Source organism: Buceros rhinoceros, unplaced genomic scaffold, assembly GCF_000710305.1.
Source record: "Buceros rhinoceros silvestris isolate BGI_N320 unplaced genomic scaffold, ASM71030v1 scaffold33618, whole genome shotgun sequence".
NCBI classification, from domain to species: Eukaryota; Metazoa; Chordata; class Aves; order Bucerotiformes; family Bucerotidae; genus Buceros; species Buceros rhinoceros.
Genome location: NW_010425753.1, coordinates 1,788 through 17,735, shown reverse-complemented (window position 1 = coordinate 17,735; position 15,948 = coordinate 1,788). Strand labels below are relative to the sequence as shown.

General features: G+C 41.1%; 1 protein-coding gene across 1 annotated transcript in view; it reads right to left on the bottom strand.

Moving 5' to 3' along the window:
* Nucleotides 1-15,948, bottom strand: part of TAF4 (TAF4 RNA polymerase II, TATA box binding protein (TBP)-associated factor, 135kDa) — a 33,433-nt gene that overhangs the window by 16,822 nt on the left and 663 nt on the right. Inside the window, exon 2 of the mRNA XM_010141259.1 lies at nt 15,411-15,929. Coding sequence (XP_010139561.1) covers nt 15,411-15,929 — 519 coding nt within the window. The remainder of the gene's footprint in view (nt 1-15,410; nt 15,930-15,948) is intronic.

Genomic DNA, 15,948 nt, shown 5'->3' with positions numbered 1-15,948 from the left:
GCACAGGCAGAACTTGGCATCCTTTCCCAGTGTGCAAACATCAGATCTTGGGAACTCATGTTGCCCGTTTTTGTCATCCCTCAGAATAATCAGCTGAAGAAGCTAAACACTGAATCAGTGGAAATCTTCAATATTATTATAACTGAAAACATCAGTACAGCAGAAGTCTGATTAGAGGAGCTGTTTTCCAGTCACCAGAAATATTAAGGCTTGTTGACTACCATTTAGTGTCTAGCAACTGAAAAGGTCAGATGCAGCTACATATGCCTGTGCCTCCAGAAGCCCTTAAATGTCGCAGAATTATACTGATGTCCCGTAAGAAACTTTCTTTTTTCACCATTTTAGGGTGATATTCTAGGGCTAACATACAACCCAAATTCTTTAAAGAATTATATATTTTTTCCCTCCAGAAGCCACACAGGAGATACTAACTCTAGTTCTGGGTTTGGGCAAGGGGGGTTGTTGCTTTTTTAAACTTCTCTCAGTGCAAAAGTGACTAAAGTAATTTGAAAGTGCCAACCCCAAGCAGCTCACCTGCCCATGAGAACCTTTATAGCCTCAGGCACCAGCACACAGCTCTATGCTACAGTCTCCAGCCCAATGCACACTTGAGTTCAAGAATGGTCCGCTAGGCATTAGTGTCCTGCAAGAGCACAACCACCCCTCGGGACACCAGTACTGTCAACTCATTGTTTTGCTTCCCGAAACATGAATGAGAAAAGAGAGAGAAGAAGGGAGAGAACCACAAAATGAAGGTTGACTACCCCTGAAGAGCAAGCACGATGTCTGAACAATGGAACGTTCTCCCTGAGCTACATGCAAAATTAGAACATGCCTACACATTAAGAGAGCACAACTGCTGGAACAGACAGCTGAAAAGCCTATTACTGCGAGCTTCAGAAACATATCAGGAAAGTTCAATTTTTGGCAGCAGACAGACAACACAATCATTTGTAATTCAAACCCTGACTCTAAGCACTAGCCTACTAGATTTCTAACTATGGGAAGTCTGAACCTTCCCTCAAGTATTGAAGTCATAATAGAAAGGTAATTCATACAAAACTATTCCTATCTGACCCCATTTAAACAGGTCTTCAATACTGCACTCATATTTGATATGCAGATATTTTCAATTTCCAGAGTTTCTATCTTTAAGTTAAGGTCTACCACTGATAGATTAATTGCTGTGCTTGCTTTATGAGCTATATAAAAAACTCAGACAGTTACAAACACCAGGCATAATCATGGTATGTCAATAGAAAACATTTTTCCTGCTTAAAATTGTATCTTGTTAGTATATGGGTGATTTCAAAGAAGGTGTAAATAAAAATTCAGAGAGTGATGAACCTTGTTACTGAAATTTCTGTGCAGAAATCCACTGGTAATACAGGGTGCAGGCAAGTAATTTTTGACTGAACACTGAACACCTCTCCGTCTGTGCAGAATTCTTTACAAGGGAGACGAGCTGCTCCCTCAGCTTCTCTCCCCCCAGCACAACTAGTTTCTTTTCCAACCCAATTAGAAACTCACTAACCCAAAACTATACCCAAGCTGGCATTTTCAAACTACACCCAAGTGGATTTTCCGTGAAGTTCAGAAAGCTCGTTGCAGCTAACTTCATTAAGAATTAAAAAGAAAGTCCCACTGATTTCCCACTTCTGAACAAGTCCATGTTAACAGCCCCCCCCTCCATACACACAGTAACCATCTCCGAGCTGATCCATTCGTTACAAGGGAAAAAACTGGGACTGACAGCCACATTTGTAGAAAAAAACCCACATTTCTTTCTCTTGTGTTCCAGAACTTGTATTTTGAGTATTTCAGTACAGATAAGCATTATAACCTCAACCTCCAACGTGTAAGGGTCCAAACACCGTATGAACCAGACCAGAGGTGACTGCCAGGTACTGGAAGACAGCTAGAATTGTACTAAGGCACTTCTCTAATCAAGTTCAGCAACATATTTAAAGTAAGGATGAGAAATTTCTTTCTGCTTCAAGTTTACCATCCAGGTTTGTGTTCCACAAATGGATGACCGAACAGTTAATAAAGATCACTGGAAACGTTCAAATAGAAAAAGGCAAAAAAACACTTTGCTATTTTAAATATTTCTTCCTTCTTTTTCCTAGAAAGTCTGATCACGCGTACTCTAAAATCATATTCACTATTAAAAATGCGAACATTCAAGCATTCTTTCCAAGTCTCTCATTAAAAAAACAAATTAAAATTAAAATTAATTACCATTTTTGTTAGAAGTTAGAGGCTTAAGAGAATCCTGAAAGAGGCTCATATTTTAGTTTGAATTAAACAATTCATCACAGCTCCAAATGAAGGATTAACAGAAGCGAGTTGGATTGCTCCTCCGGCCAAAAAGACTTGTGCTCCTGACTAGCACAATGGTCATCTCCCATGTTCATCTTGAGGAGACCTTTCTGGACCTCTCCTGATTTCAAGAGTGTCTGGATGGAAAAGTTCATTACCACACAATGTAGCTGCATGACCACACTGTGTCATCTCTGCCTCTTGCTATCTGTATTTCTGTTTGCTAATGGCATTTTCTCTTACAAAGCGTTGTACTTTGAGGATCTTTCTGTTTGTTTGTTTTTTAATAAATAAAACTCATAAAATCATGCACTGGAATAAAAAGTTAAGAGCTCTGGCCACATGACACATTGGAAAAACAAAACCCAGGCTTTTTTCTAATGCCTTCCTCTTCCTTCAAAACACACTTGGGTTAGCAAAGACTAAAGAAATTACCAGAATAATAAAGGAAGAAGATAAAGAACTATTTTCTAGCCTTTACAGACCACTCGGATTACCTGCGTAACTCCTGAGACAGACACCTTTCTTGCTAGAGAACCTCTACATCCAAAAACCCAAACCAAAACAGGTTCCTGCTTTGTTTCCAGTTTACACCTTGATTAATAGTATTTCTAGGAGCTGGACTTCCCGAGCACAGAGGAACGACTTTCTGCAGGTACAGCAGCCACCCCTAGATGACTGAAGAAATACACAGCCCGGCACTGCTGACAACCCACCTCACAGGCAGCCCCTCAAACAGCACCTTGTCCAGGTGCCACCCTCTCAGAATAAACCCTCCGTTTCTCAGGGACTCGATGCACGCAGAAGATGACACACTGAAAGGCTTCACCTTCAGTTAGTGAGCACCTAACAGGAGACCATGAGAAGGTATGCCCATGCATACACCAGGCGTACCAGTGTGCAAGAATGAAACTTGTCATACCTGTGAAACACAAAACCCAAGAAGTATCCTGTCAGATCACAAGTGACATCTCTCTGTTGCAGACACAAAGGTTCAAGCTTATAGATTTTGCTCATTACCCACAATGGAGCTCATGGTCTAATCCAGATCAGTCCAGAACCATCACTAAGGAACTTAAACTTTTAACAAGGTTTTGTTTTTTTTTTAGTATTTGAGAAATGACAGAAGAATTAATGGATGTATGATCCTGGAATTGCATGGAGAATATGCTTTTCCAGTCTCCCGAAGAAATTATGTTCTTAAATGAAAAAAGTAAACTTAATTTCTAGAGAAAACACAGGGTCAGGGAGAACTGTTACGCAGCAAAGAATTGCCTTCAATACACATGCACACTGAATGCTCAGAAAGAATGTCCAAGCCTGAAAGAATAACTAAAGGATTGATGCTTCTGGTGTAGGAAATCAAAGCCCTTATAAACATCACTAGAAAAGAGGGTTATTGATCATAAAGTCCACCGACATCTGACAAATCTTCAAATCCTAACTAGACTCACCAGTAAAGTTCACCAAGAGGTTATCTTAACGTCAAGCAGATTCTGTCTTAAGCCCTCAAGCACATACTCATCCTTGGGCAAGATGCTGCAAAACATTTGACATGGCAAAAAACCTGACAGTAATCATAAGCGGGTCGTGCTGTATTAGCAGAAGAAAGTTTTCTAACAGTACCCCTTCTGTGCTGCCAGGAGACAGTCTGCTGCAACAAAAAGGAAAGCAAGTGTGCGCAAGGTTATGCAAGCTGACACCATACACACCACCAAACCCATATAAAGCAAAGGGGATGAGTCAATGCTCTGTAGATGATCGGCTCAGGCTATACAGAGACCCTGGAATGACAAAGCCATTATAAAAGGACAAGGTTTCTTAAGATTTTTCCCGATACAAAAAAGCTGGGAGAATCCTGGAGAGACAGCTGGAGAACAGGATAGCTGCCTGTACAAACTACAGGAGGAACTTTCAGCAGAAATGATCTACGTGACAGGGTCCCTTACTGAAGAAAAGGAGATGATAACCTGGTACAGACACCAACACTGTCCAACAATCCTCCATTCCTCCTCTTCTCATAACTGATCCATCTGGAAACATCCTCACTCTACAGGAATGAAAGGCCAGGAAAAGAGGGAAAAACATATCAACACCTGCGGTGCCATGAAAGTCTGGGTAATTAAGGGAATCTTGCCTGATACAAGACAACTTCTAGCAGATTTAGAACTATTTACATATGTCAAAGAGGAGCAGCTGTATTGAACTAGCGGACACATAGCAGCTCATAAAGCACAATCTATACACATATACCAGCTCATGAGAACCAGTGATTACGAATCCAGATGAACAGCACAGAACTGTAATTGGTAACACAGTGGATTAGATGTTATTGGAGACAGTATTTTGTACCTGATGAGAGATGTGCACCACCTCACTAGATGCACAGTCTTAATTCAGGTGCTTAGAACCTCGGGTTATCTGTCCTGCACAACAAATCCAGAAAAAAATTCTTGAACTCTCTTGCCAAAGTGTTTGATACCGACAGCAATCCAGGCTCTTGAGTTTCATGAGCAAATGTGGTTGATTTGAGAATTCTGTAAAGGTGTCTTCACTCCACGAGGATAACCACAGTACCTATGGAGAAGAACCCATGACTACCTGTGACTTCACTGCTCCAGAAGCACTTGCACTGCACTGGCACAGCTGAGGTCAGCCAGTACAAACACGACTGAGGAGCAGACACATCCCCTGATGAGCTGCAGGTCTACAGGCCATAAAACTTCCAGGCAGTGACAGAGCTGTCCAGCACACTGGAGCAACCTAAGGAACCGTACCAGACCCCCTCACATCTTGTTCCAGAGGGATGGGCACCCTAAAGCAACTGAGAGCACAGAGTGCACACTATGCTGAACACATCTTAAAAGTGCCAGTTCAACTTTCAGCATTTGTTCTTAAGGTGAGCTAAAACTTGGCATGAAAAAACATCACTGTCAGGTGTTGCTACAGAGCATCTCTTATCAAAACCCTTGGGGTCTCTCCTGACAGGCACTAAACATTACACCATAGTGAAGACTGGCATGGCATGGGGTTTTAGACAAGAGCTTACTACAGAGCTGCAAAAGCACATTACTCCTTTCACTTCTCTGCTCATGTCACCCTGGAACAAAGTAAAATTTTACTCAGGTACAACACCTGAAAGTTCTGGTGCAGCATTACTTTACTACAGCACTCCACCCCATTTGCCTATCAGCACTCTCCCCACATGCCCAGTCTGCACACACAGGTCACAACTAACGGTTATGGTCTGTGAAATACTAATTCTTCAACAGCTGATTTACAATTCCTGCCAACACGGATGAAAGATACCTTCTCAAAAATCCCCAAGAGTCCTGACTGCAGTACACAGGACAGGTATTTTATACAGACCAAGTACACAAGTTCAACATTATGAAAAACTGCTTCTCTGTTTTCTTACAAAAGAATCAAAAGACAAAAGAAACTCAACTTCATAGTCAAAGCTTTTGTTACTCTTACTATGCAAGAATTCACTTCCAAACTACAAAACTCAACTGTACTGTCTAAGAAGTGAAGCAGTGAATAATTTGTAATGTACCAATGCACAAGTCTTAAGAATATGGTTACCGGAATAACGTCATGCTGCAGAGCTAAAAGCCACTGTATTTAACAGTGATCCCATGTGGAACAAGTCTTACCTGCTCACTGGAAGAGGTGTCAGAAGAGTTCTGGGAAACATGTCATTTCATATAGCAATTGACAAACACTTCAGCAATGTGATTTGGAACTATTTTAACTTTCCAGAAAGCTGTATTCCTTGAAAGTGTGTTAACATTCTTTTCTAGTCAAGCACACAAAGCCAAAACACCAGAGTGCTCTGTCAAATTGCAACCCAGTCATCACACAAATCTGTCTTTAGTCTGATGCAGAAAGAACCAAGAAAAACACTAACAGCAGGTAAACTAATTACTTTAATTATTGATCTCCAAGTGATTCAGACTGAGCTCTGCCATTAATTTCAATATCCTTACATCAAACAATGCAGTTATACCAAAATCAGATTTGTTCCTGAGAAAGGAAGACACAAAATAAAATGTCACTAATTCTTTTGATCTGTTACTCTAAATAGGAGATTTTAAAACCCAACCAGTCACTGGCAAAGAGTTTGTCTACACCAAGGCATATCAACACTAGTGCTGTTCAAGCACCTGCTGGAATGGGAAAGGGCAACTTCATGTTTACTACAGTCTATATACAAACAGTTAATGAGGAGTAATTAATTAAATCCAGGTTATCTTCCTTCAGCACCCTAAAATAACAAAGTACATGAAAACCCATACAAAGCACCTTTTTTTAACGTCCCCACTGCAAATGCCCTACTCTAGGTACACACCGTTTGGAACTTCAGCGGTGACAAAGCCCTTTGCTGATGCCACCTTTTCACTCGGAGCTCTGGAGACCTGACACCAGGCACTTCCACCAACTGACAGCTGCCCAGAGCAGCCTCAGCGGAAACATGCCCTGCAGAAACAGCCGGCAATTTCAGGACTCTCTCACTGCCAATACAGAAGTTATTCTGCTTTGAGAATACACCAAACACTGCCTTGAGTTCAAACACAAACTATCAACGTGGACATGATATTACACGTCATTTGGCTGATATCAAATTTATTAAATTGTGCTGCTTTTTCAGCTAGCCTGAATACAGAAATAAAAAGTATTTTCACACCTGTAAGCTTGAATTGAGAAAGGTTTTACACAAAATCAAGTCTCATTTTGATTTTCACTAACCATCAAATGCACAGTCCTGAGTAATGACTAAGCTTAGTGACTGGATATGACTAACACTTATAAATAATTAGTACCTTCTCTCCCCCTCCCCTGTGGAGGGGAGGGGAGGGAAGGAAAGAAAACCAAATGATATGCTGGGAGAAAGGAAGAACCAAAGCAAGTAAGAGGTTGAAGTTCATGGCATGAACACTTGCCTCTTCTTCCAACCCACCCTTAAACATGACTGCACATATGTTTATTAAAAACTAACAGCTCCTCATGCTTTTCTATGAACTTTGGCACAGTTTAGCCACTCTCCGCCCGCCTACTGCAAGGTCTCTTCTGAGCTCCTCCACTGATCCCTCAGCAAACTCTCCTGGTCACCTCCGCTGACTCTCTTGCCACAGATGCTGCAATTCCTCAGTGCTGCTCCTTGGAGCTGATCCTTCTGACTCATGTGAGTACAACTGGTCGCACTCGCCACACCACCACTTACGCTGAATGCACCTGATGTTACTACATTCTGAGAGAGGCACTAAATCTAACCCTCCCTCACAGAAATATTTGATTAATAAACTGAAGGAAGGTGTGAAGACAGCTGACTACAGCCTTGCTGTACCCTCAAGCCATTTAAGAAAGCCAAGAGAATGGCACCACACCTCATGGCTTAGTTTCTGTTTATACTCTGGCATCCAGAGCACACATTTTTCAACTGAATCTGTACTGGATGTCTGTACAGAGTCTACCCAGCACATGCTTTATTCTGTACAAGAGTACTGTGATGGCTTTTAAAAGTTCAACTACTCTCAGAAGTATGTATTAATCAAGTGATAACAAGAAGTTAGACCTTTTTTACTGGAGACTTGCTTGATTCAATACAAATCCTAGAAGAGTCCAGCTGGCCGTGTAAAAGAGCATCACATCCTGATGCAAGTTTTATATTACGAGTTGTCTAGGTACTGTTTACAACGTGTTACTGAAAAAGGTATTTTAGTAATGCATATTAAGGAAAACAGAATAAAAATTAAAAGATACACAGTGTTTCTAATTCACAGTTTGAATTTATAAACTGAGTCCTACACTGACAAGATGTTACTCAATTTTTATCCCACAAAAAGAGCTTGGCAACTGAATCAAACCTGGCACTAAATCCTGTACAAACACACAGCAAAGGGACTGACCCTGGGTAAAGGGATTTATAACTATCTATGCACTTTGCTGAGAATCAGCCTTTTATGTTCTAAGTGTAACTTTCTAATCACTGGAAATACAAGTGCAGAAACTCCATTTTATAAAGAGTTATTTCTAGCCTGGCAACAGTTGCAGAGCCAAAGATAATCTAAGATGTGTACAGTGCCCTGAGATAGCTCTGCTGAGGTGCTGAACCCTGCCTATACAGACCACACTGCAGAAACTGGATAATCTCAATTCCTTGAGATTATCACCTCTTAATTATTGATAATATATACCATTATATAACACTGATAATCAAGGTTTTGTCCTCACCAAAAATATTCTGTATTTTAAAAAACCTTAAAGGCATAAATAAGGCCTCAACGACAATTATTTCCAGATTACGCTGAGGTAAAACTGTCCTAAAAGGTTAAAAATAAATAAATAATAATTAAATAAATACATTTGCTTTATTCATGTGTCCACAGTCTCAGTGAAGAAAAGCCTCATCTAATTTGAAATATGAGTGACCACAGGGTTTTACACCCGTTTAGTTACGTCCTGCTCTGTGTAGAGTTTTTATGCTTCTCTCAAAACCTGAGCTGGAAATAGGACCATTCTGCCACAGTAATTTAGTGGTGCAATCCCCAGAGTGGACCATGTGGTTGTAAAAGATGCTCTTTTCCTTCTCGTATGAGGAAGCAATATGCAAGAGGGCTGACACAGCACAAGCTGCATCCAGACAAGAAAGATTTTACAACTTCCAAGAAACCTATATCAGTAGAAATACAACTTCTTGCACTTAGGCAAGACCTTAATTAGTTTAAAAACAAATTCAAGTTAAGAATCAACGACTTAAAACACCACAAAACCAAAGCCCCAATATCCTCCAGCCGCTGTCTCTGTAGAACAACCACTTGCAGCCTGTCAAAGGGATGGAGGCGTACCTAAAACCCTGTTAGGCTATTATCAGTATTTTCAACTGCATTCCTGAACTACTTCACACTTTTTTTAGGATTCTATTTAGATCTCATTTCCCAAACAAAGAAGACAAACAATAGTTAAGTTTTCATATACCCAAACAGTTCATGTGAAGAGAGTTTGTGACACCTACTAATTTGTGTCCTATCAGTGCCCAAACTACTGCATTTTCACCTGCTAACTCTGCTGCTGCATCCTGCCCTCGTGAGTCAAGTCCTGGGCAGCATCCAAGTTTGTGGTCCTCAAACCAAGCTGCTGCATTTTGGAAGTAACCCACACAGATTTCAAGAGAGAGAAAACTCCTTTCGCTCACTGAACGCAGAAACACCATGTAACTTCTAGAGCAGCAATCTGGCTCTAAAGAAATAAATCACTCACTGCTGGTCACTGAGCAGCCTTGATCGTAAGCCTAGTGATACCCAAACCCACCACAATTTGAAGCGTAGATAGGCACACAAAACAAATCCATACATGCTCTTCCAAAGGCTGTTGGGAACAGCAGTATTTTCCGTAACAGAACTGAACAGTATGTAGTCAAAGTTAACAACTTTCCTAGCATAACCGAACGACAATTATATTCCCATTAGATTCCGTCACTTAGAGATACTCTTATCAGAAGTGCAAAACATCTCACAACAATCATTTTAACAAAAACAAAAGAATGCTATCACACAGCTCTGAGTTGTAAGTTCTCTGGGGTACAAAGCGAAGCTTGCAGGATCCCTCAGCCAGGGAAGTTGCAACAAGAACAAACCCAACTTTCTGTCTGGTGACATATGGCAGGTCTGATGCAGCAGATTTCAGACAAAGCAAAATGTTCCTTTTGCTGATGTATGATTTGAACATAAAACCCACCCCTCACCCAGAAGAGTTCTGCACAAGAACCCACAGTTATCTTTCAGAAACAGAGATACCACTTTATGTGCCAAGTATAGGACTCTCAAGCTCTAATCTTGGCAAAATATCGATTCCCTCATGGCCTTGGGCAAGTCAGAACTTTTCTAACTTGCTGTTTCCCCCAGCTCTAAACCAGAGTTCATACTACTTTATTTACCAACCACGCAGGCAGGTTGCAAGAACTAAAGTTTTGTAAAATGCTTTGGAAGTAAAACATCCTGTAAGTACTACAAGAAGCTCCTATTAACATTGTGCATTACAGGCATTATTTTTAACAGAACAGAGCCATGCCAACACAGTTAACAGGCATAATATTGGCAGCACAGGCAACATACAGGGAAACTATAACCAGGATATGTTTGAACTCGCTTGCTTGTCACTGAGAAATAGAAACAACTACATTCCACTACTTCATAGTATTTCTTCTGTTCCTTTCTATATTTCTTGTATCATGGGTGTCTGTATCTTTATATTGCTAGTCACATTAGGTACCTCCAGGGTACCTGTTTCAAGTACAAAGTAACCCAAAGAATGCTGCATTCAGTAGGAAAAATAAAACAAACTGGTTTACAGTTAAGATTGTCTGATTCTTTTCACCTGCCACCTTTCTCTTTTGCCCAACAGCCTGACACCCCCACTCCTTACTGAAAGAAACTGAACTATTCCTGTGGAAGTTGTTTTTTGGTGACCCCAGCTCCAGAAAGTATGACTGCTTAAGTCAAAGGACCTGAACCTATGCTTTAAATTAAGTATGTGTTCAGGTAGTTTTCCCATCCTAAAGCCACTATAGTCAAGGACTAAGGCAGAATCCTCCTTGGATACCAAACATGAGCTAAAACTCATCAGTTTCTACAAACCATTTGTTTCTACAGAAGTTACGTTTCTGTTTAACATCTCATGAAGTTTCCAGCCTCTGCTGCTGTGAAGGAAACCTTGAACATCCAGATGATTGTGGTACACCCTCCTGGGTCTGCAGAGTACAGCACTGATGTCCACAGGTACTATTTCCTTCCAGAAAGGACCAATGGTCAGCTTCAACCAAGGTTAGAGAGGTCATTTGCATTAGTTCTGTTCAGAGTTCTGGAAAACTCAATTTTGAGGGGCCACGTCCCTTTCAGAGTCAGGCATGGGTCCTTCCTGTAGTCACCTCAGAAATGGCACCTGAGACACCCTCCAGAGAGAAAGTAATCATAGAACTGAATCACAGACTTGTTTAGGTTGGGAAAAACCTTTAAGCTCATGGAGTCCAACCATTCCCCCAGCACTGCCAGGTCCCCACGGACCCCTGTCCCTCAGCACCACCCCACCACAGCTGGGAAACCCTCCAGGGATGGGGACTCCACCACTGCCCCGGGCAGCCTGGGCCAGGGACTGACAAACTTTTCGATGAAGAAATTTTTCCTGATGTCTAACCTAAACCTCCCCTGGTTAACTCGAGGCCTAGTCTCATCCCATCATCAGCTACTGGCAGATCCAACTGAGTTTTGTAAAACTAATAAAGAAGTTTTATTATTATTATTATTATATACAAAGCAAAATAATTTTTTTATAGCAGTTCTACTACAGCCTCATTACTGCTGATGGGAATACTGGTCATGATCACAGACAAATAAAATTGCACGCACTATAAAGACAACTATCCTACCTGCTATGTTCGAACAAGACTGAGCATTGCAGAATCTTGTTTATTCAGGGGAAAAAAAGAAAGTCTTTAGGATCAAGAAATTTTCCTGAGTACTAACACTCACTCAGAAGGTAAAAGAAGGGGACAGGGGAAGTGAAGGTTTCTCAGATTTCACCTAAGCTAGTAGCAAAAACTGTCCAGACCTCGCAGCTCTACACTGTTCTTACTGTTTACCTACAGCACTCTCTCCAAACTGCTCCTTTCTTTAAGCAGACATCTTAAAGGCTTATTACAAGGGGCTTGTACATAAAAACGAAGCATAAGAGAGTAGCAACATAAAGCATCTGTAAGAACAAAACCCAAATCTTTGAACCCTCAGGTTGACAATACTGCTACCATAAAGCATAACCTCACAGACGTGGGTTCTGAAAATGTACTATGCATTGCTGGAGAAGACGGTATTTTGAAAAGGCATTTTAGAGTACGCAAGTTTTGTCATTTTTACAAGATAATTTTACCATGTGCCAGCAATGACCTCTAAATGTTTTACAAACTCTGACATTGCAGAAGGTTAATCTTAGGGCTTAATCTCATTTAGACTTTTCTGCAGACTTTTCTGAGCATCTCTATCAGCAGTACACTGGCTTAATGCTTTAACAAACTCACCGATTTTCCTAGCCCTCATTATATTATTGTACACAACACGTTTCACATTATTGCTTGAAGAACTCAGAAACAAAGAACTTCATACAGTTAATTTTCGGTTTCAAAATATGTTGCATCTTAAAGCAGTGTTGTGTAAAGAGAAACTTGTGTTCCTGCCCCCTAGAAAATCATCTGATAGGATTTTTGTCTTTGGGAAGGACCTTTATGTAATGTTAATCTTGGACCTTCACTACCCAATGTCCAACTGGACCACAAAGTTCCAAACATGCAAAAGAAAAGACTAAAAGCAATAGTCCTCTTCCTCGAAGATGTCAGTAATGGAAAACTATTATTAATGTGCCAATACTCTCAAGACTCCAGTTTCTTTGAGAAGTGATACACCAGAACCCAGTAAGGTCACAACACTACAGCCCACCAGCTCTTCAAACATCTCTCATTTTGTCAGCCCATGTTTGTTGCATAATTGTCTTGATGCAATACAAAGCATTATTCTAAAAGTAATGTATTTTAAAGAGAGTTGATCAAGCTTATTTTCCACCTGCTCTTATTAAGACAACATTTGAAACTTTTCACAGTTTCTAATTTTCAAACCCCAGGTTAGTAGCACTTACTGACATTCTATATTCTGCTTTCCATACCTGTGAAAGTGTAACTGTATTCTGGAGAGCCAGAAACAGTAATTCAGGGTAAGAAAATAACTATAAAACATGTGCTGCTTGGTCAAACCTTCCATTAGAATTTTCTAAGTGTTCATAAATCCTGGTGTAAAGAGTGACATGTGCAGTGTGTGATCTCAAGCTATTTCAAGCACTGTCTTACGAACTCTTATTAGCACACACTACTGACTTTTAAAAACAAACTTGGGAATACAGATTTGATGCCTGCAGTACAGGCAGAGCACACAAGCACTGCAGCTGCAGCTTCATACTACCAAACTGCCTTTAAAACTCTGGCCTAGGATGCTGTAATTTGACATTCAATGTCAAAAGCAAAGTCTCCCGCTCACCTTTCACCACGAATGCAGATGCACTCCGCTAAAGACTAAAGCCACAGCACGTTGCTCAACTTTCAGAGGTGCTCAGCCCTTGCACCTGGGAGATGTTTGTAAGAGCTCAACATCCATCAGTTCTTGAGTGTGCTGTTAAGAAATGCTTTATGCAAAACATTTCCAAAGTTGGCTACTTCTGCAAAGTATAGAAATGTAAAACAAAGCAAATAAAAACCAACCTGTTCCACTAAAAAAACCCTTTCCAATATTAAGACTTGTCTTAAGACCCCAATTTCTCTGCATTCAGTCATGTACCCTTGCTTATTTTAAGAGTCACGCTATTCTTTTGAAGTTATAAATATTTTTTGAAGTGTAGGACAGACAATAAAAAAACCTCAAGTGTTTAGAACGTGTATTGTTTTACTTTGATCTATCGAGACCTCCGAAGGAGCAATTTACAGTCCAATTATGTTTAAGGACTGGAAACACTGCTTCTAAGAGTAACACATTTCAGCACGCTATGGCAATTTGAAAACTGTGGCTACCTGTACGGAAGGTCCCACTGGACCCAGCAGTAGTATTTTTCCCATAATCAGGTTCATAATGCAGCATTAGTGAAAACGTGCAAACCTGAAAAAGCCTTTGATACGCTGTGACAATAAATAAATGAATAAGGCTTTTCCAGCCTATCAATTTACAAGCTTCAAATTAAGCACTGGGATTTCAAGGTCTGAGTTTTACTGCTATTTTTTAAATTAGCAACATGTGTCACTCAAATTACTCATATAGGGAATAATCTTCTCTAGAAAACCAACAAGGAATAGTTACGTCAGGTAGAATTTAGATACATAGAATGTTTGACAGACTTCAAACTACATGGCATCACGTAGCACAGGTAGTACACGACACAAAAGGTGGTGTGTAGTGACGCAGTAAGGCTCCTGATCCACCTCATGGGTCAGGTGTAGTGCTTTAAGGCTGGTCAGGAGCATCGATAGATGTATTTTCACTAAGACCGATCGAAAAGGATGATACGAAACCACCACTGATTTCATTCAGTACTAGTAGCAAAACTGAATGAGTTGTTCTTTGTACACTGCCCTGAGAAGAGCGAATAGTAAGAAGACAATCATTACAATGTATCATTAAGAGGCAGGAAACTGTGTAGGTTCACTCATGTATTCTCAATTAAAAATTGAAAATACCAACTGGATGCAAGAGCACGCCTAGTTCAAAATAACAGCAAATATATAACCTCAAATCTCCAAATCTAGGATATTTAAGGAGGAACAGAACAGTTCTCAGAGGAGAAATGCTCCTTATCCTGCTTTTTACTCACCCCCGAGTACAGGACTCGATTCCTTGTCCAGAGATGCTCAGCACTAAGCATGCCACTAGCTATGACAAAAGCTGCAGCCCTAGACATAACAGGGTGAGGTAAGGACACAGGATGACTGCCTTTCGTATCAGAACCCCAGCAACTAAAGAGATGATCATAACCTTAAAATCTGTGAGGTTTTAAGTCAGACTTTGAAGGTACTACAAGCAACAGAAGGTAGTTTTCTTGTGTTGTATCTGTAGCTCCTCTATTCATGAGTGCTCTGTGGTACGGGGGGCACGCAGGGACAGAGAGGGAACCGAGCAGCACGCAAAGGTTACACCAACTACTCACAAAACCACCTTAAAAGTCAAAATGCCTTATGTGAAAATGAAATAGCAGCATTTCATTTGATAATATTCCATTGTCACACTTTGGCAGCTCGCAGCTTTCTCTATGCTCACATTGTAACAGAGATACCAGGCAGAATTATTTTCAAACTATTACCGCTGAAAAGACCCCTTGGTCACCCAAAATCATACACTAAGCAGTGGAATGCTACTATGCTACTACTCAGAACCAGAGGATTCTCGTCGGCAAGTGTAACGCCTTTTCCACAATTCACAATTAAACAGCAAGGAATCTTATCAAGAACCGTTCCTCCCTGCAAGAAATACACTTCCAAGATAAAACCTCTCAATCCTCTTACTCACCTGGCGGTAACTGAAAATTCTGAATGTTAGTTGGATTCTGAGGTGGCTGAGGCAAACGAGGTGCTAAAACTGTAGGAGTCAAAGTTGCTCTGATTCCACTCGTGGTTGCTGTTGGAGTCCTCGGCAGACTTTGTGCCACCGTATTGGCAGTGCCTTTAGCCATTCCCGTTGGGGTGCCCGGAGCCGCAGGAGGTATCCCACCAGGGTTGGGAGCAACACTGGAGAGCCCAGCTTGCATAGTTTGCCCAATAATCATGTTACCCCCTGTAGTACTGGGCTGGCCACCAGTAGCCAGCGTCTGCTGTTGGGATACTGCCTGGACTATCGTTTTAGGAGACTCAGATTTGATGACCTGGGTGGCAGGAGCTGCTGGCAGAGTGGAACCAGACTGGCTGTTCACAAGCGACGTCTGGAGGGAAACTCCAGATCCCACAGTGGCTGTAGCAACAGCTGGAAAACTCCCCACACTGATGGTTGAATTAATCACAGTATTGCTCCCATTTTGAGTGGCTGCACCCGCTGCGGCTACTCGGGGGGC